Below are 21041 nucleotides of genomic sequence, written 5' to 3'. Positions count from 1 at the left end.
CTTAGCCCTTAGAATTATGCTGTACCTTTTGTACAGAAGATACAAAAAAAACAACCAAACCACAATTATGTTATACTCTGCAATGTAAATAAAAGCTTGCACTCTCCTTCTTGAAGTAACAGTCCTAGGAATTTTAACTAAAGCCAGAATAACCTATTTCTGCAATAAAATCTGCGAAGGCAGGCTCATAAGTGCCATTTGTGGAAGTTTTCAATGCATAAATCCATTTAAATGTAAACACTGTGCATAATGATGTTATTTTGCACTCTTCTCAGGAGTTCACAGACCTCAGATAAAGTTTATGAAGCATAGGAGAAAAAACTTGTGCTGACAAGAAAGAATGAAGGTTCAGGAATAGTTTTGTTGTGAGTCACTACTTTCCTGCTTTCATGTATGAAGGTATTGCCCCTCGAGCTGTCAGGCCTTCAAATCGCTTGTAGGTATAATTTATAAAGACCCAGTCTTTGTTCTTGTAGTCTGTCTCTGGATGGTTGCTTGTGGTCACTGATTTTAAAAAAGAATATAGAGGTATTAAGTTATTAGTAATAACTAAGGAGTTTAACAGAACACAACTTTGCATTACCAGAGAATGCTTCAAAATTATCAAGAAAGAGGGGGGAAATGATTTAACAATACCAGAAGCAGAAAAAAGCCAAAAATAAGGTCACTAGACACACTTGGCTACAATGTAACACAGAGTTAACCATGAGTACATGCAGTTAACTGTGATGGCTTACTGGCTATATTGAATTTTGGACTGTGCTTCTAACATTAGACAAAGCCCTTTCCTGAAAACCTTTTCAGTAGGTCAAGCTGAAACATAATGGAAGTGAGAGCATGAGGATTTGCAAAACTGAGCCTGTAGTAGAGTATTAACTATTTTATATGAAATACCTACTTTTGAGAGAAAGAGATTAAAGCTAAAACTGTACATAAAAAAGAAATAAAAACCAAAGTGGAAATATCTACCTGCTGGTTTAAGGATATCAGATTCCGGAAATTCATCGAAGTTTGAAGTATCATCAATACTTTTGATTTCTATGGATATTGCCGCTGGTCTCTCCCTATTAAGAATCAACAACAACAACAAAACAACAATTTATTTATTACATTAGCCAATGGCCATAGCACATTGTGAGAGACCAGGCAGTGTGACCTGTCGCAATTATACATAGAATACTACGAATACAGTTAAATCATTAAGTGTAAAATCATGCTGAGTAATACAGATGAGATAAAGAGCAATAACAGGGCATGTTGACTGTCTATGGCAGGAAGTTACATAGGACTAGGGCTGAGGTAAGTTAGCCAAAAAGGTGGCCTTGAGTTTCAGGGCCTGTAGTATATAGATGGCCACTCCACGTGATATCAGTGGGTTGGCATCCGCCAGTAAGTATTTCATGCGGTCATCGTCCCAGGCGATGATTGGTGGGATTAAAAGGAAAAGCCTGGGTCTTCCTGAGCAGTAGAAGAAAAAATGAATAAAGTCCTCTATCTTTCCCTTGTTGCATGGAGAGGAAGCAACGACCTGAGCTCCACACCAGCTCTATTAAGAATCGTTCTCAATTAAAGTTTATAATGCAAGTAAGTACCAAAAATCAAAATCTATGTCAGAGGTTCTTCTGAAGTTCAAACTTTGCCTTGCTCATGGGTCATTCCATGGTAACTCACGTTACATTTGACTTATGATTACAACAATTAAGTAATATCTAAACATAGTAAATGAGAAGCAATCTTGAATAAAATAATTGTGTATATAATACATACCTGGTTATTTTAAAAACCTATTACCTTTTTCATATTAATTTCAAAATATTAAAAATAAAAATTATTTTTGTGTGGTAACTCGCGTTACATGAATTGGACAGCTTAATTTTATGTACCCACGTTTTTCCTTTTTCTTCCTCTTACGAGGAATTTAGAAAAAAACTTTTTAGGTAATAGTATTACAGAAATCTTGCCTTTCATAGCATAGTGGTCAGGCATCTCAAATTTCAATGGTTATTAATTGAATAACTTTTCTCATGGTAACTCACGTTACATAATATGGTAACTCGCGTTACTTTTCAAATAATAATTTCATACATTGGAATTTTATGAAGGTAAACAATTATTTTCTTGTCACTTAGGAAATTTTGACAAATATTTATTTAAACATGAATGTTAGAGACAGTTTAGAATCTATAATAGCCTCTTGAATTAACCATAGTAGGTGGGGAAATTACGCCAATGACTTTAGATCAGATGTAAAATATTTCATCAGCAGGCATAGGCCATGTCCAGAAATTTCCAGTTTTTTTCATAGCACTAACTTTGTACTCCTGCTGCTCTTCAACAATTTTAATGTCTTTCACAGTTCCTGGAAAAAAACATTTCCCTCATAACTCACTTCTACCCAAGATCCAAGCTTAATATCAGCAGGAACTGTTGAACCTGCAACAGGAGGAAGGTTAGAACTAAATGAAGGTAGAACTCCCACTTCATAGGTCTGCTTAGTTACTGCATCACTATTTTTAGAAAGTATGGAGCAAATAGGTTTGTGTTCCAGAATCTTAATATGGTGCAACTTTGATATGGCCTTCACTGGCTGCGCACTTTTGAAAATATTCATTGTATTCAGCGTAGCATTTCTTTTAACGATTTGGCCTGGTGTGATCTCCACTACTTTCACCATAGAGACTTTAGTTGCTGTGGTGACAAACTGAGTGGCACTGAAAACCAGGGGCGTAGCAAGGGGGGCAGGCCGCCCCTAGTTCCAGGGGAGGGGGTGACACTTTGGCTGGCCCCTCCCCCCCGCCCCGCCGGGTGGGCCCCGAATGGGGGCATGTCGCCCTTCCCCCCTTTCCAGCAGCTATTTTTCGGCGGGGGGTGGGCCAGTGAGGAGGGGGTGTCACACTGGCATGACACCCCTCCTCGCTGGCCCACCCCCCGCCGAAAAAAACCGCTGGGGGGGGAAGGAAGCAGAACAGGCGCATTCAAGCACCTGCTCTGCTTCTCTTTTCCCCCTTTCCGCCGCTTTTTTCGGCAGGGGGGGCGGGCCAGCGAGGGGGGTTGTCACGCTTGTCACCCCCTCCTCGCTGGCCCACCCCCGCTGAAAAAAAGCCGCGGAAAGGGAGAAATTCCGCCTTTCTGCATCCACGTGCGCTGTGACGTCACGACGCATGCGTCATGCCCCTCCCCCAGGGGGGTGCCTCTGCACCGCCGCCGCCCCCAACAGCGCAGAGGCTTGCTACGCCACTGTTGAAAACTATTTGCTTTCTTGCTCTCACTGCATTCCAAACTTGACGCTTAATGGTCCCTCCTATGCCATCAATTGGGCCTTTGCCATGCGATGTAGCAAAGTAGTTCCACCTTATTTTCTTGTGGTGCTTTTCTTCAAGAGCAGCAATTGCAGCCACAACATATTTGTTCTTAAATTGTGAGCTCGGTCCATCAGACCATACATTAATTATGTCAACTTCTTTACGAATCTTCTGCAAAATGAAATCTATGTAACATACCACTGTCTCCTTTGAATGATCAGAATTGTCAAAAGCAAGAACCAATGGGTGGTGCTTCCCACTATAGCACATTGAACAAGTAAACAAGCTTACTTGGTTTTGTTTCCAGTGAGCACTTTGAATTTCATCCTGTGCCACACAGGTGTAATTTTCCAAAAAGTAATTTTCCGAAAAGAGCAATTAGAATGCAAAATTTGAGCACTGTAACGCGAGTTACCATAATTGCGGTAACTCACGTTACACATTTTGATAGTGTTTGTAGGGCACAAACTGTAACATAAAATTATAATGTTTACATGATTACATTGCATCTATTGCCTAGAAGGAAAATGCAGAAAAGTTTAATTCTGAAGCTCCAATTCAGGAAGATATTCTAAAAATAACTTGTTTTGGTAACTCACGTTACAGCTTCATCATCAATAATTAAAATCAATCAATACCAATGAAAAATGTAATTGGAGCAATATAGACTATTTGCAATCAAAAGATGACATTTTAAGCTTTCAGTATACATATTACAATAATTGTTTACATGGTTTGAATAGATTTTATCTTACCTTTAATGTATGTCTAACTTCAAAAACAAATTCATTTGCAACATGTGCTACATTCAGGTGGTTGCCATCTTGGAATGAAGCATTCTGGGAATAATTTGTTTTGTTGCCAAAACAATTTGATATGTGTACACAAACTTAACATGTAAAAAAAATATTTTTTTAAAAAAATATTTTTTTAAATTTTTTCCTCATTTTCATGGAATGACCCTCATAGGGAATTACTGCACACTAAGCAACTGAATTAGAAAAACTTAAAGAACAGTGTCCTAGACGAAATAAAACATTGTACCTGATATGCTCCCAGTCAACGGCTTCAAAAAAGGGGTTTGTTTTGATTTCTTCAACACCTGGGGCACCAATTCGGTGCTCCCATTCACAGCAAAATCTGCACAGACAAAAAAGGCAGCACAGAATATTCAAAAAGTGGGGAAACAAACTACTAAGTGGGAAAGGGAACAACTGACAATAAAACAAATACAATTCAAAGTAAATGCAATTTTTTCCCCAATGGAAGTCTCTAGAGCAGGTCTCCATATACTGGAAGAAAAAACCTTAGTATCTGTGTGGGGTTAATGAGCGTTGTTTTTAAAGCCATTTCACATTATTTCCCCGTCCTCCAAAACACTGGGAGCAGTGCAATAGCTGCATTACTCTGACTTTCCTCCAGTCATCTGGTCATAAGGGATCATGTTCCCCATGCTAAGCCCTCTGTGCATTACTGAGAAGTTGTGAGGCTCCAGAACATTTTTATGCCATATTAATCAAACCACTACAATTCTGCGTCTCTTCCAGTGAGATATGGACTGCTTAATGCCACTTGTTATGATACATGTTTCCCCAATGTTTCATTATCTGACAATGTAATAAATTGCAAGATTTTCAATGCTTTCTTTCTTTTTTTCTGTTCCGTTTAACGTGCTTATCAAGCAGTAATACTCTCTTTGGAAATTCTGTGCAACACAGAGTTCAGACACTCACTTAATATTTTCCAGTGCACAGAACATTAGGAGCTAGGGAAAAGTTGCCTCTAAAACTGGGATTCAAGGAAGTTTAGAAGCCACACAAGTCTCTCTCGCTCTATCCTGACTTTTGCTGGAGGTTCAACATAAGGGAGAATAACCATCCTCTTCTGCAACATACACAATACATAAGGGAATAATTTTCTCGCTTTATGCAGCTGGCCAAGGAAGCTGGAGGCAGCACAGGAGAGGTTCCCACATTCCTGAAAACCCACCATGGAATAGCAATGGTGCTGTGGTTGATGAGGGAATCCTTGTGGGTACGTAGGCTAAAGCATTTGCCCAAGTTATGGGCTCTCTGGAGCAGACAACTGTTGCAACTGCTTAGGAAAAGGAATAAAGTAAGAAGCAATGTGAAATAAGGAGAGAGCAGGGGTGCTTTGCCTAAGCAACTTTTAAAACTAATACTTCTGAATGATAGTGTGCTGCCTACAGAGTTTTTAAAATATGGAAGCCTAACTCTTATTTTTGTAAGATCACAAAGTGGTAGCCCAAACTTGCAGACTGAATGTTGAGAAATCTTGTATCTGATGACAGCAGATAAATGATCTGGTACCTTAGAATAAGATCCTTGGCTCTCTCAGAGATTGGAACTTCTGGAGGGAATATTAGGGTCTCTTTCCAATTCATCACCTTCTTGTAAGTTTCTTGAGGAGTCTCTGAACAGAAAGGAGGGTAACCTGAGAAAGTTATGAAAGTTCCAATTAGTGATTAATGAAGTCCAGTGAAGTGCAGCTATCATCTTCTACCTTCTTAAATTTATTTTAAGGTCAAGCACCACCAATTGCATATTAAAAATCCAGCTAAAAGTAGCCAAGCAGAAGAAAAGCAGTATTATATATAACATATTATTTAGAAGCCAGGTGAGGGGCAATGATCTACAATATCATATTTTTTATTCTTAGATACATGAATGGTTGTTTCTTACCAATTAGCATCTCATACATGATGACCCCAAGTGACCACCAGTCACAAAGCTTATTGTAGCCTGTCTGCATAAAGACCTCTGGAGCAATATAATCTGGAGTTCCCACTGTAGAGAAGGCCTGAAATCAAACATCACCTGTTACACATTTTCTGTTGTATCTTATCAATGAGCACAGGGAATATCCAGAAAAATGACTTCTGCAGTCACTATTAATGAACAAGTCTGCAAACAAATTTGTTTGTGTCTCTACTTCAGGATGCTGGAGGGCAATGTGATACTCTGGCCATAAACAAAGTCCTACTGCGCCTCTTTTGCTGCCATGAAATTATTATTTGAGAAATCTAAACCAAGGATGGGGAACCTATGGCCTGCAGGCCAAACGTGTCCCTCCCCCCACCCAGGTCTCCCCATTTGGCCTGCCAGGCTGTTTTGGGAAAGTCAAAGTTATATAAAATGTCAGTTGTGAGGCAAGTAAGGGTGGGGCTTCAAAGGAGCTTAAAGTAAGCTCTCAATTGTTCTTTTTATGATGCAAGGAGTGCTCCCAAACAAGTGCACCTTGGAGGAAGCAGTGCTACTCTTTGGCAAGCCTCCCCATACTCCCCCTTTGAACCCCTGACATCTGGAGTATAAAACAGTCATGTGGCTTTTAAGCCTCCCCACAACTGCCTGTTTAACCCTCCAACATCACTTGGGAACCCTGCACAAGTAATTTTGACAGGAGGGAGACACAACTTGCCTATCCATCGTGTGCCATCGTGTGCCATAGTGACGACATGTGGCTGACAGTTGGGCGATCCCACCTGTCAAATTTGGCCTGCAAAATAAATCCTGATGAAGATCAGGCTTGTGGAGCCCCTAACCCTGATCTAAGCCTTTGGTTACATTTGAGATCCCTTCCAACTCTATGGTTCTATTTCCCTAGATGAGAACAAGTGGCAAAGAACAAAAGAAGTATGCATTACATACTGATTTCTCAGCAGGATCTTCAAGGTCCTAAACACAAAATATGACATGATCTCTACACAGAGGGAAGAATCTCTAGACAGAGCAATACCTACCAGCTGCCGCCTGTTTCTTTTCCAAGTTTCTGCTTTCCTTTTGGAGTTCATATTCTGAAAAGCTAAAGATAGAAGACAGGTAGTATATTATTTACCTTTGTGTTTAATGGCTCTGTTTCAATGAAGTGTTGATGAGGTTTACTTTTTTTACAATAGTTCCCTACTTTTAACATATTCCCCTGAATCCCAGTATGCTCCCTCTCCCCACCCCATACAACCCAGAAATGTGCATGTGTACATGAGAGGATGACTATGTGAAAGAGAGCTAGAATAGCATAGTAAAAATAAATAAAAGTTATATGTGACTGACAGCAAGATGAAAGTTCAGAATTCATTTGCATACATTTCAAAAAATGGCTCCATATTTATTAAAGTGGATGTGTATTATTCCTTCTAGTTACAGACAATTTATTCTTTGGTGGCTACACTCAAAATCTTCAGTAGGTATCCATCCTGCTTTGCATTTTTGCAAAAGCAGTATTTTGAGGCCTCCCTCAGATATTTAGCAGCAGTCATTCCATCAAGCTGCAGCAGAGGGACAGATGCGCCTACAGAGTCACTCCATCAAGTCCGCTGAGATTGCCAGTGCCATTTAGCTCCCCATCAACTGTTTATATTCAAGCTGGTCATTATAAGAACTCTGTGTAATTTTAAGAACCGATTATCAAGCTTGCTTGTTTCCTTCTCCCCTCCTCGTCCCATTTATCATTTTGATTCCCGTCTTAAGACTGCAAGCCCATCAATATTTCTGCCTAGCAACAAGATCAAAAGACGTTTTAGGTACAAGACAACTTACTGAAGTCACTAGGAAGGTTGTGGCTCAAATTTCTATAGAACTCTGTTCTATGTGCTTTCTTAAGTCCAGTGCAGAGACCAAAGTCGGATAGTTTCACATGGCCCTACATGTCAAGAAACAAACACAAAATAAGGAGATACAAGGCAACCTCATTTTTTAAAAAAAATTTTTTAAACAAATTTTATATAACATTTGATTGTATCAAAACCACTAAGGAGTTCAAACAAAATAAAAAAAATTCCTTCCAGTAGCACCTTAGAGACCAACTAAGTTTGTTATTGGTATGAGCCAATAACAAACTTATTTGGTCTCTAAGGTGCTACTGGAAGGAAAAAAAAATTTTTCCGACTACGGCAGACCAACACAACTACCTACCTGTAACTAGATCTAAGGAGTTCAGGTACTGAATGTTTGACCATGGTCTTAAAAGCCTGAACTGGCCTTGATCTCAAGACCAGGTTTCTAGCAAGATAAAATGACTCTGACCAACTCATTCAGAGCCTTGGGTAATTGTGGCCAAGATAGCTTGGTGATACATACTGTGCATGAATGAAACTATTCACTTAAGAAATTTTAAGAACATGTACAGGAAGCAGGAGAACAACAACAAAAACTCACAACCAAAATAAAATGTCATGACTCTTCTTCAGCACCCAAAGCATGAATGCCAGGAATCCTAACTAGAACGCTATAATTTATTTCTCTAGTCTGGATGGTGGTATGGGAAACACATGCTATTGAGGCCTCCTGGGTTTTGGATTTGATGGAGGTGCCGCCTTCTGGTTCATGCATGACATACCACACATTACTGTATAATTTATTTTTATGCATCTAAGCTATTTAGCACTAGTCTCCCATTTCCGTCTCTGGGGTTTCCAAAGTAAATTAACACAGCATTAATAAAATAATATTAGATCTCTGCCTTGTGTGTTTATTTATATTGTTTTCAAACCTATCTTTATTACAGAATCATAGAATTGTAGAGTTGGAAGAGAACCAAAGGGTCATCTAGTTCAACCCCATTTTTAATTGTATGATTGGAAATCACCTTGTGATGTCTGTAAAAGGGGGTTCATATAACTTAATAGTAATAAATATTTTCATTGTCCCTGAAACAGCTTACAGTAAATAATACTCATACCTTACTGTCTAACAGGAGATTATCTGGCTTGATATCACGATGAATAAAACCCAGCTGATGAATTGAATCTATAGCCAGCACAGTCTCTGCTATATAAAACTGAGTTTCTTCTTCTGTTAGAGTATCTTTTTTCATCAATAATGTCATCATATCACCTGCATGTACAGAGAACAGGAAGTGAAGATAAGTTGTATTCAGTTTCTTTGTAATGCCATATCTAGTTGTCCTCTTAGCTTGGCCTAAATTCCAAGATACACCATCTTCTGTTCCAAGTCTCTTTTTCCTCAGAGCTATTTCATTTACTTCTTAAATAGCTACTTAGTCTATTTTCTTTCCTACACAGGCAAGGAAATAGCATCATAGACAGAATTACATTACGTCCTGGAAAATGTGCATGCTTTACTCCTTGCAACTGCTAGTAAAGGATTCTGAATTGGCCAAAAGTAGATGCACATTCCATCATAAATATAGCAGCCTAAAACAGCAGAATGGCCTTTTGAATATGCCCTCAATTTCACCAAGTTTCCTTCTAACAAGTTCATGTTTCTAATTTCAGCATAAATAAATACAATATAATCAAATTCCTGCATGGGCCAGCCTCAACTTATTTCTGTCAATAACAAGTAAAAATGAAAGTCTGGATATAGCTCTGAAAAGTTGTTGAGCAGTAAAGTGGATAGGTCATTTGGTCAAAACAGTAATATTCTCCCTTAAAAATCCACATGAACACCCTGACCAATAAACAATAAAGAGCAAAAGTCAACCTGGAGTGGGACTGCTTCACTATCAGTGGATTTCATATGCTCAAAACTGCCTTTCCTATAGTTCCACTATAGTCTATGGGTACATCACTTCAGATTGTGAATTGTTCAATACATGCTAATCAGTGACTAGCACATTTCAAAATGAGGCATATAACTTGTCATGTAGTCAGCATTCACAATAATATCAAGCAATATTAGATGACACAGAAGTTCAAAATAATTACCTCCAGGCAGAAACTCCATAATTAAGTAGAGGTTCAGCTTATCCTGGAAACTATAGAACATTTTTACCACCCACAAACTGTCTGCCTCCACTAGAATGTCACGTTCTGCTCGAATGTGGCCAACCTGGAGAGGGATACATTTTATTTTTTTTAAGAAGCAAGTTGTAATTAAAGAAATATTTACACAATATTTGCAAATGTTGTTCATAACCCAAGAGGTCCCCAAACGGCAACTAATTTTTAATATTAGTTACATTTCAAATTGCAGAATGGTGCATGCCAGCAGCACAGGTGCCGCACAGTCAAGTGAGTCAAGGTACACGCAATGGGCTATAAACCCATCCCAACTGTGAACAGGAAATAAAATTTAAAAATGAGCAAATCCCTCCCCTTACCAGCAGCAGCCACTTAGTTAAGAGGGCTCAGTTGGGGCTGCCCTTGAAAAATGTTCAGAACTTTCAGTTAATGCAGGATGCTGCAGCTAAAGATTTGACCATCACCACATTTCAGAATGCTCTGAATTTCAGCGTGCTCCGGTCCATGGGGTCACGAAGAGTCGGACACAACTAAATGACTAAACAACAACATTTCAGAAACATGTTATCCCTTTGCTAATATCAGCTGCACTGGTGGTTGGTCTGTTTCTGAGTGTAATTCTAGGTTAAATCCCACAATAGCTTAGGACAAGTTGTCTAAAAGCACTTTTTCTTCCCATTAGTCTCTCTGCCCTCCGACATCTAGCAAAGCCCTTTTATGCATTCTGTTGCCTTAAGAAGTGTGTTACCACCCACTATAAAAGACTGCTTTTTGTGTCATGGCACCCGGTATATTAACTCCCTGCCCAGAAAGATTAGGTTTATATCCTGTTCTGCTGGTTTCATGTTGTTTGAAAACCTTTCTAGCAAGCCCTTGTTTTTAAGCTTATGTGTTTTTTGGCATTTGTTGCTGCTATTTGCATTTTTACTGATACTGGCATTGGCCTGGTTTGTAAGTTACAGTATGTCAAATTATGGCTAAGTGTGAATGAGGGCGTGTGTGAGTATTTAGAGCAGCCTTTCTCAACCTTGGGTACCCAGATGTTTTTGGCCTACAACTTCCACCATCCCTGACCACTGGTTCTGCTACCGAGGGATAGGTAGTCTCTATTCAGACCAGGTCTCTCCGGAATAGAGACATTGGATTCTTATCTCGTTATAGTTATGTCATTATACATGACAAAGCTATTTTTAGCCATCTTACCCCTTGCTTTTTCCTGTAAGATCAATTGCAGTCATCAACAGGTTTACCACACCTATCAGCCAATCACCCATTCCCACCACCCTTCTGAGTAATACCCCTCCCCGCTCTCTCACTATATATAAGGGTCTGGTGACTTCTGTTTCAGTGTATCTGAAGAGGTGTGCATGCACACGAAAGCTCATACTAAGAACAAACTTAGTTGATCTCTAAGGTGCTACTGGGAGGATTTTTTTATTTTTTTTTTGTTTCGACTACGGCAGACCAACACAGCTACCTACCTGTAACATTCCATTTGGTGATTACAGAGTTTCTTTTTCCTAGAAGGTTCTCTTCTGCCTTCCATGCATTCCAAATTTCCCCCAAAAATGATAATTTAAGATATCCCATCTGAGTCTAATGGTTCCAGCAGAAAAGAAGAACTTCACATTGCTTGCACATTCTTACTTTTGACATCTGCATACTCTCATTAGGAATCAGTATTTACCTGCTCTTTTTCAAGCATATCTGCTTTCCGTAGTATTTTCATTGCGTACACATGCCCTGTATCTTTCTTCTGAACAAGCCGCACCTAGAAGTTGTGGAAAAACAATGCACATATTAAAACCTCTTTCAGCCATTTTGTTTAAGACAAACAGTTACAGAAAGGAGAATTAGGGGAGAAAAGTGCTCTGTTTTGGGGATGATTGCACAATATATAGAGCCTTCTGTACCTACCAGTGTAGTATATCTAGTTTTCAGCTGCTATGGAGCATAACACTATCTGGCATTGAGTCAATTATTATTTTTCCTTCCTGGCTAACATTCATGACAAAGCTACCCTTCATAATAAATTACAGTAAGAGATGCAGTGAATACATATAACTGAGACAGGCCTAGGGTACACCCAAAATATTTGGATAATGGGTATAAATAAAGCAGATTATTACTATAGCACTATAATGGAATACAGCAACTTAGAAAAGGTGTAGACACAGGATATTAAGACAGTTAAGTTTGGAAAATAACAACATTATACTGTTAGCCATTAGATGATTTTCAGAAAAGCCAGTAAGATGCTGTTGCTGCTTAGAGCATTACCTGAATTCTGTAAATAACTACATGTAGGAAACAGATGTTACCAGATAACTGTTAGGGAGCTCAGCATAAAACTACACTTCATTTGCCCAACTGTGTTCAATGTTAACAAATCAACTATGTCCAATTGTCCATTACCTTAAGAGGATTTTCAAATTACTAACATCTTTTTCAGAAGTGTAGAAACTACTTTTATTGATAGGATACTTGCCCTGAAAGCAAACTCTGTATTTGCATTTAATAACAGGGTGATAATAGGAACCCACAGCTGTTTGGTGGTGTTGGAGGATCAGAAGTTGGCTGTCTATACTTTTTAGAAGCCTTTTTCATTTTGAACTCTTACCTCTCCAAATGCTCCTCGGCCTATTACTTTTAAAGATTCAAAGTCTTCCAACCCAAGTCTTGTTCTTTTTAGGCGCAGAAACTCTGTTTCCTTTCGGGCGTGTGCTGATCTCCTCATTCTTTTCTAGTTGTTCAAAAATGGGGGGGGGGAAGGTTAATGTCATTTCCTATTTAAAAAAATTAAAAATCAACAGCTAGGCCAGAATCATTCACAGCAAAAGCTTGTTATCTTTACTCTGGTCTTTGACACCCAAGGTGTATATTTTGAGGACCCTCCCTTCTTTTGTGGCTGCATTCCATAATTGTATGCTTTTAAACTATTTTTAATTTTGTATTTTAAATTGTTGTAATCCGTCCTGTGACCTTAGCATGAAGGGCTGGTAATAACTTTAAATCGTTAATAATAATATAGGGGCGATGGGAAACAAGCACCAAGAAAGCCAGTTTCAGCATATGCAATACCTCTTCGTCTTTTAAGCCTTCTTCTTCCATAACTTTTTCTAGCTTCTTTTGTCTGGGAAAAAAAAAGAATAAAGTTTCTGAATGAGGTCTCCACAAGTTCATGCATACAACTTCAGCACAGAACAGATCTGCCAGGAACTGGAACACTGAATTCCAAGGCTTCATTTCTCAATGCACACAGCAATCAAGATAAACACCCTGTTTCTGCTTGAACTTCTGCAAAATGAACAGGAAATTTGCTCTTATCGTGCATTTACATCATACAAATTAAGTCTTTTGTAAAGAAAAGGGGCACATAACAAGAGCAGAGTTTAATCATTTATAATAAAAAGGACGTACAAACAGATTGCAAGATGAGCAACATCTGGAAGGTATCAAGACCTGATTTAGATCAACCATCAAATATCTTACTGCCAGGTCAAGGTGTGTCTGTGGTGGGAAAGGGCTCACAGGAGATAGCTGGCAAAAACAGAGGCCACATCATCACAACCAATCTAATACCCAATCCATAGTGCACAACACAACTGCATTTGTCACTGGGTGGAGCAGTAGAACATAAAAAGTGGAAAGGATTTCATTTCTGCATTAACCTCATAGAATTATAGAACAAAATAAGCATAAGAATTTCATTAAACATATAAAATGACCTTTGAAACACTATAGCTTCTTAGAGTACAGTATAAACTACTTCCATTTCTATGAAAATGGTCAGTCTCTTCAATTCTAACCAATCTGTCAGCTTAATAAACCTTTAATTATTCTGTATATGCAAATAAAAAGCTGGGTAAATTTAAGGAGGATACAGAAGGGAGTAGATCTGATGCATTTTAGTAAGGCCTTTCAAGAAAATTGCTCAAAGGCAATATATTTCAAAAGAACTGAAACTCCTTACAATAGAATTCTGAGGCAAGGGTTCCTGTGAGCTTCATTCAGGTGGTCTTCAGCATGCCCACATTAAATTATTATGTTGATTTTAAACTGTATTGTATTGCTGCTTCCTTTATTGTATTTTACTGTATTATAATTTGAATTCCATAGAATGCAAATTGTAATACAAAAAAATACAATGTAAGAAATTAAAAACCAATAAAAATACGCATCTAGCACAGCACATTACAAATTATACAACACAAAGGAAAAAACCATGAAGCTCTCCCCCCTCTCAAGATCATCAGCAAACCTGAATTGGTCCCCCAATATCAGCCGGGGTGGGGGGAAGGAACCACTGTTCTAGGGTACCAGTCAAGCACACACCATCAAATGTACCTCACGGTTAGAACCATAGAATTGTAGAGTTGGAAGGGACCCCAAGGGTCATCTAGTACAACCCACTGCAATGCAGGAATGTTATTCCATGTGAACTGGCAAAATATTCTAACAAAGATTTCACATGGCTGGATGTCATAGTAAAAGACTGGCAGCCATGACAAGCTATTTCTATACCTGATCAGCCTAATAAGCTTTCAACTACAACATCTAGACAGAGATGTTGGTGGAGTTTCCCCACCAAGCGAAGGGAAATGGGTAACTACCAGAGAGGTGTGTTTTTCAGCAGTGGCTTCACCTTCAAGGACCTATGTTCTAATTGGCATTCAACAGAATGAAGAGAGGGGTGTTTGTTAAATATTTCAAATAAGGGAAAGCTAAATTGGAACAATGCTTTTATGCATATATATATATATATATATATATATATATATATATATATATATTTACTGAGCACATCTGACCACTACTTGTAGCAGGAAGTAGTTAATATATTTTACAGATAAATATAAAATACAATACTTAGAAGGGAATGAAATCCAGGAGGCAGTAAAATGTGTTTCGAGAGGCTGCTTTTGATTATAGTACACAGTAGAGCCAAGTGCATTTCGCAATAAAAACTGTTTATACTGGACACACTGAAATAAAAATAAAACATAACACTAGAGAGAGAAAAACAACTTTCATTCCAGGAAAATGCTGCTACTAGTTTTCATCAAGCATCTGCAACATATGCCTTTCTTGAAATGCACAACCATAGCATGGGCACTGAAAAATATCACCATACTAAAGTATTTTAGAGGCTTTTTGAGGACTTAAAAGTGTTATAAAAACTTCTAGCAGGATAAGATGATCAGCGTATTTGTGGCATCCATTGTTTCTTAAATCTTGATATAAGGAAAATAGCATTATTTCCGTTTTCATGCAGCAGGGATATTTACCTCATTTCTCGTTCCTCATGCTGCGCAATCAGATTACTGTAGAAGTTTTCTAATGTCACCTTTGTCATTGTAACTCGCTCCTTGGTGTGGTTGCTCATAGATGAACAAGGTGCTGGGCCAGTCATCGCCATGGTTCCTGGAAGAGAAAAATTAGAAAATATCTGTGATCCTAAACCTTGTAGCAAGAAATCTACACTACATGATGGCTTAAATTTAAATAAAGGAGCCAGTTTAAAAATAAACAAAAGCTTTGCAAAATGCAATATGCCCAAACTGGAAGCTACAAGTGTAAAAGGCCACAATGTTGCAAAATAATTGTACAAGTCAGACTTCCTGTTTTTCTACATAAGTTATGAACAAGGAGGAAAGAAATGTGATAACTATTATGTCTCTGAATGACATTTTCAGGTTGCATTACAAATGTTACGTCTCTTATTACTTTCATCTCCAGTCAATTAAAATTCTACCAACATGTTTTAAACCAATCATAGTATTTCCATGTAAAAGTATTTACAAACACAGCAGAAGCCACATTTATTTCCTTGGAACTTGCTTCTATTGAGTAAGAGACAATATCTGCAGGGCTGTCAACAAAGACTGAGCAAATTTGTTTCTGTTGCTCTAGAGTCTAGGGAAAGGGAATATTGATTACACTTTGGAAAGAAATAATGTCCTGACCATATGAACTACTGGACAGTGGAACAGGCTGCCACACAAGGTAAAGAACTGTTGGAGGTTTCTAAGCACAAGATGGATGGATCTGCGATACTAGAGTAGCAGATAATATACCGGTACCTAAGTAGAAGTGGACTAGATGGTTTTTAATCCTTCCAACTAAGATTCAAATTACCGTAATTTTCAGCTCAAATTTACTTGGAGACAAGTCCCAGTGATTTCAATAGGGCTTACCGCCAAGCAGGTTTTCATAGACTGCAGCCCAAGCAGTATTTTGCCTTGTATGACAGCAGAAACAAAAGTTTCTGTTCCTATTTTCTTCACAGTGTAACTAGCCCAGTGTTTTTCAACCACTGTTCCGCGGCACACTAGTGTGCCGCGAGATGTTGCCTGGTGTGCCGTGGGAAAAATTGAAAAATTACTTTATGTATAGTCAATATAGGCACAGAGTTAATTTTTTTAACATTTTCTAATGGTGGTGTGCCTCGTGATTTTTTTCATGAAACAAGTGTGCCTTTGCCCAAAAAAGGTTGAAAAACACTGAACTAGCCAACCTAGAACCAATTAGCTCTTACACGTTTGCTTTTGTTAACAATTGTAACTGCTTTTAAAACCTTCTCAATTTCATCAGAACTTCTCACCAAACTAACCAAAAGTTATATAAAATAATTCTTTAAACTAATTAAAGTGAGTATTTTGCTCGCATGACTCTTTGAATGCAATCATTTTACGGTGCACTCCCTTCCAAGAAAAGCAGTACATAATATAAATTATGTCTCTTTGTGATACTAGGCAACTGTAGCTCCTTTTCGCCATTTGAAATTTCCCATTAAAAAAATTATCATCATCCCCAAGGACCAGAGTGTCACTATGGCCCATCTGCAGTGTTCCTAGCCTACCATGCCAGTTACAGGATCATGCCGCATGACACAGCCATGGCTTCCCACAAAGTTTGTTATGGGTGTTAAGGGTTGTTAGGAAGACCCCGGTTTCCCTCAAGGAGCTACAGTTCTCAGGATCTCTGGGAATTGTAGCTCTGTGCAGGGAATAGGGGTATCCTAACAACTCTGACCATGCTTAACAAACCACAATTGCCAGGATGCTTTTGGGGGGGAACCACGGATGTTTTAAAGTGGCATGGTACAGCTTTAAATGTACAGCACAGGTGGGGCCTACTAGAATTCAAAGCGAAGCCTTCCCCTATGCATTCAAAACACATTTCTCCCCAAATAATCCTGGCAACTGCAACTTACCCCTCCCAAAGCTGCAAATTCCCCAGCAACCTTAACAAAATACAGTTCCCAGCGCTTGGGGGGCGGGAAGGGGCAAGAAATGTGCTTTTTACATGTAGGGCTTTTACAATGACTAGAATCCCAGGAGACTTAACTATAAAGGAGCTGCTACACTCCTAGGCACATTTACTCGGGAGCAATTCCCTCTCCTCAAGTCAGCAAAAGCCTCACTCGCCATCAGAAACGGCAAGGAGAAGTTGAAGAAGGAAAAGTGAGCACGAGGTGCATTTTCCACAGAAGTTTGCATGGGGGAAGAGGCGAGCAGGTGTAAACAGAGGAAGGAAAGGCAGAGTCAGGCGTCACGCTAAAAACCTAGCAGGAATCTATGTGGTCAAGAAGAAGAAAATGGGTTTGGGGGGGGGCAGGAGACTCAAGAAGAGGAAGAAGAGGAGGTGGACGGGGCAACTTGAGGCGTCTCCCCTCCCCTCTGTGGATGCTACAAAAGTACCTACCTGGCAAGAGGGGGCGGGACAGGATGGCGCCCCGGGAGGCAGCTCAGCCTGAGGGAGGGGGAGTAACTTTTTTGGGGGGGGGGAGATTAAGAGCAAACACCGGAGGAAGAGACGCTTACCAGACCCCCTTCTGGGAGCAGCGCCGAGGAGCCCCCGCCGTCCAGTGCCTTCCCAGCCGACAAACACGAGAGAGAGCAGGGGAGAAGCAGTTCCCAGAGGCCGAGCCCCGCCCCTTGCTCCCCGCTCAGTCGCCCCCACCCCAAAGGAAAGCTGGAGCCCGCGACCGGACAAGCGCCGACTGCAAACTCTGGCACAGCCCGCATGCGCAGAAGAGCTCTTTCTCTCTCCCGGCCGCGGCGCCGCCCTCTTCAAGGGGCGAGGCTCGCCTGATGGCCCGTTCCCCGCCCGCAGCTCGAGGAGGCGGGGCCGCCGCACTTTTGCCTAGCCTCCGGCGCTGCGCATGCGCCGGCTGCCGCTCTAGCGCCTCGGCGGGAGGGCCGGGAAATTCGTGACTGCTGCGCGCCGCTCCTTCGGCGTATGAGGAAGTCGGCAACTGTTTCCCGGGCGGCGCAAGGCGTCCTCCTCCGCCTCGCCCTCCGCTTGCTTACGCGGAAGTAAACGCGGCACGAGGGCGTTTGCTCCCAAGTCAGGGGAGGGTAAGGGTAGGGTTGCGGGTTTTTAGCAGCTTTGGTCGGAAGCCTAGGCTCACGCACGTTTATTTAGAAGAAAAATGTCTGTTCAAGGACACTCCACCCACAGAACTCCCAGTTAGGGATGAATCGACGCTTTCATATATGGAAAGCAAGACAGGAAGGTTCGTTGGTTCCTCAGGGTGTTTTTCCACAACCCGAAATCCACATAAAGATTTGTACAGTATTAATTTCAAAAGATCCAGTTCTTATGCTGTCTTTTCAAGAGACAGGAACCTGCCTTGTTCCTGATCATTGTAGAGTACACAGTACTTGCATTTGGCATTTCTCTGCACAAATAGGGAAATAGTGATGCTCATTAGTTTTATCAGATCACACCAAAAACGTTTGCTTGTATTGCGGCACCGTAAAAACGCCATATGCCAGGTTTATCCGGCATACACTCTTGTGGACTATAGCCCACTTTGTCAGACGCCTATGCCAAAATAAATCTGTACTTAAAAGTGCCCAAAGACTTGTTTTTCCTGCAAGAGGCTAGCTTGGCCACCTCTGTTGAATTTTTTTAAAAACATGCAGTTCTTTAAAACCATTTCCAGAAGAACAAAGGGCAATAGTTTACTTCAGCTCTTCTTTGTCCTGATTATCTATCTTCTGAGACAGACACTTGAGGGAAGGACTCTAGACAATGGAAGGATTTATGCAACTAATAGAAGACTTGGTACATATCATAAGCCCTACTCTGTGTCTACTAACCCTATGAAGAACCTCTGGTCCCTACTCGTTAATATCCATGAATTGAGGAAGTTGATGCCCTAAAGACTAAATTTTGAAACAAGCAACCATCACTTTGTGGTTAAAGCTGAGGTGTGTATATTTGAGACTGCTGTTGCACGTGCTCAGATGACAGCTTCAAGAATAGGAGTTGCGGGAAGCTACAGGCATGGGAAACCAAAACAAGTACTGTAATATGCATAGAGTGAAGACACCCCTGCCCCTTCTCGGATGTAAATGTGCAAATGTGACTTGAAGGGGAGTGGGGAGAACAAATTTGCTGTGTTTTAAGCTGCTAATATGTATATAGCCTCAGATGAAAAATTCCTATTCTACTTTTAAATCCACTTACAGGATAATACTATAACTCAGATGAACAGTGACAGCAACTCGTACATAGCTGTGGAAGTCCTTGTTGTTGCCAACATAGCTATCTAGTGGGTTTTTTTTCTTTCATTTTAATGGCATTTAATAACTTTGACATTTTCTTCAAAAAATGCGTAGCTATTAGCAAAATATAATCTTGCTTTATTTTATTTAGACTTCCAGCATTAATGATGTACAACATCTTGATAAATTCCATGCAAAAACCATATATCTTAATGCATTCCATAACACTGAGGATGGACAGTTTGTTTAAAATGGATCACTGTAAAATATGATCTATCAACATTTTATCATTATCAAAAGATTATTTTAATACAGCTTAAGCATTATATTTAAAGTAAATGAAACCTTGAATATTTTCGGTGACCTGAATAACAATGCTATAGCAATACTACATATGTATTTTAGCATTTGTACATATTGTTTAACATACAGTATTATTAAATATGAAGGACAAAATGTGTTCTTGCCATTTATTACTCCTTTGGAATGTACAAAGGTAGCTTTGTATAACATCTCAGCCCTGCACTTGTTGACTTGGGAATAAGTCACACTGTGTTCAGTGGGGCTTATTTGCTAATAATTGTATTTTGAATTTTGTATTCAGAATTTTGCATATGTTTCCCCAAACTAGTTTAGATCTGAAATATGGCATTAGAAACTAAGAAACCATGACAAAAATGGGATGTGAAGGCCAGATCCAGCCTCTACTTATGATAGCCTTCAGAGATTTTCCAGGGGGAAATTGAGATATAAAATACAAATGTATTTGCAAAAGAAAAAAACAAACTTGTCCCACATTAAGTAATAAGATGCTCAGGCAGAGCCCCCCAAAACAAAATCTGCAAGGTGGTTTAGTATCTGGTGCCTGGACATCCAAAATCTAACCAGTCTGCGATCTGCTCATGGCCAAACGTTGATTATACACTGATTATACACTGAATGTCAGTGGTGTACAACAGAATTTCATATTGTGCATTAGTATGAGCCCATTTTAAATTGTTACATTCACCATCTGTGTAATATGGTTTCTGTGTTGTATTCAGGTAGAGTGAATTAACAGCACTGTCTCTTTTTCACTCTTTAAGTGAAAGTTGACCCCTATAATTACCCACTTTCCTAGGATTAGGAGAAACCTGGATGCAGGGCTGTGTTTAGAGACTCCTCAGGGAGCTGTATTTAACCCACTTTTAATGCCAATTACATTACCAACACTTGAGCCTAACAGAACAATCAACATTTCGTTCTCTCACATCACATTGTTTTAGGTTTAAGGTATGCAATCTGCACCTTATCTCTCTCATAGAATTGTAGAGTTGAAAGAAATCACGAGGGTCATCTAGTCTAACCCCCTGCAATGCAGGAATATTTTGCCCAATGTGGGGCTCGAACCCACGACCTTGAGATTAAGAGTCTGATGCCCTCCTGGGCAACACTTCTGACAAAACCTTTTCATCCCTCTGGAAAGTGGGAACCCTCAGCATACTTCTTCCAGAGGTATGT

At 39.8% G+C, this 21041-nt stretch overlaps 1 protein-coding gene across 1 annotated transcript; it reads right to left on the bottom strand.

Annotated features, from left to right (window-relative positions):
• Positions 1 to 278: 278 nt before the first annotated feature.
• Positions 279 to 17952, bottom strand: STK38 (serine/threonine kinase 38). The gene is made up of 14 exons (XM_033152571.1): positions 17850 to 17952; positions 15312 to 15447; positions 13105 to 13156; positions 12644 to 12766; positions 11711 to 11794; positions 9988 to 10111; positions 9000 to 9154; positions 7859 to 7961; positions 7063 to 7124; positions 6005 to 6122; positions 5633 to 5756; positions 4347 to 4442; positions 970 to 1064; positions 279 to 504 (listed from the first exon to the last, which is right to left on the bottom strand). Exons 2-14 carry the CDS (start codon positions 15440 to 15442, stop codon positions 374 to 376), a joined length of 1398 nt encoding a protein of 465 aa, XP_033008462.1. The 5' UTR covers positions 15443 to 15447; positions 17850 to 17952; the 3' UTR covers positions 279 to 373.
• Between the last annotated feature and the right edge of the window lie 3089 nt (positions 17953 to 21041).

Source organism: Lacerta agilis, chromosome 6 (assembly GCF_009819535.1).
Source record: "Lacerta agilis isolate rLacAgi1 chromosome 6, rLacAgi1.pri, whole genome shotgun sequence".
Classification (NCBI taxonomy): domain Eukaryota; kingdom Metazoa; phylum Chordata; class Lepidosauria; order Squamata; family Lacertidae; genus Lacerta; species Lacerta agilis.
This window is presented reverse-complemented; position numbering and strand designations above follow the sequence as displayed.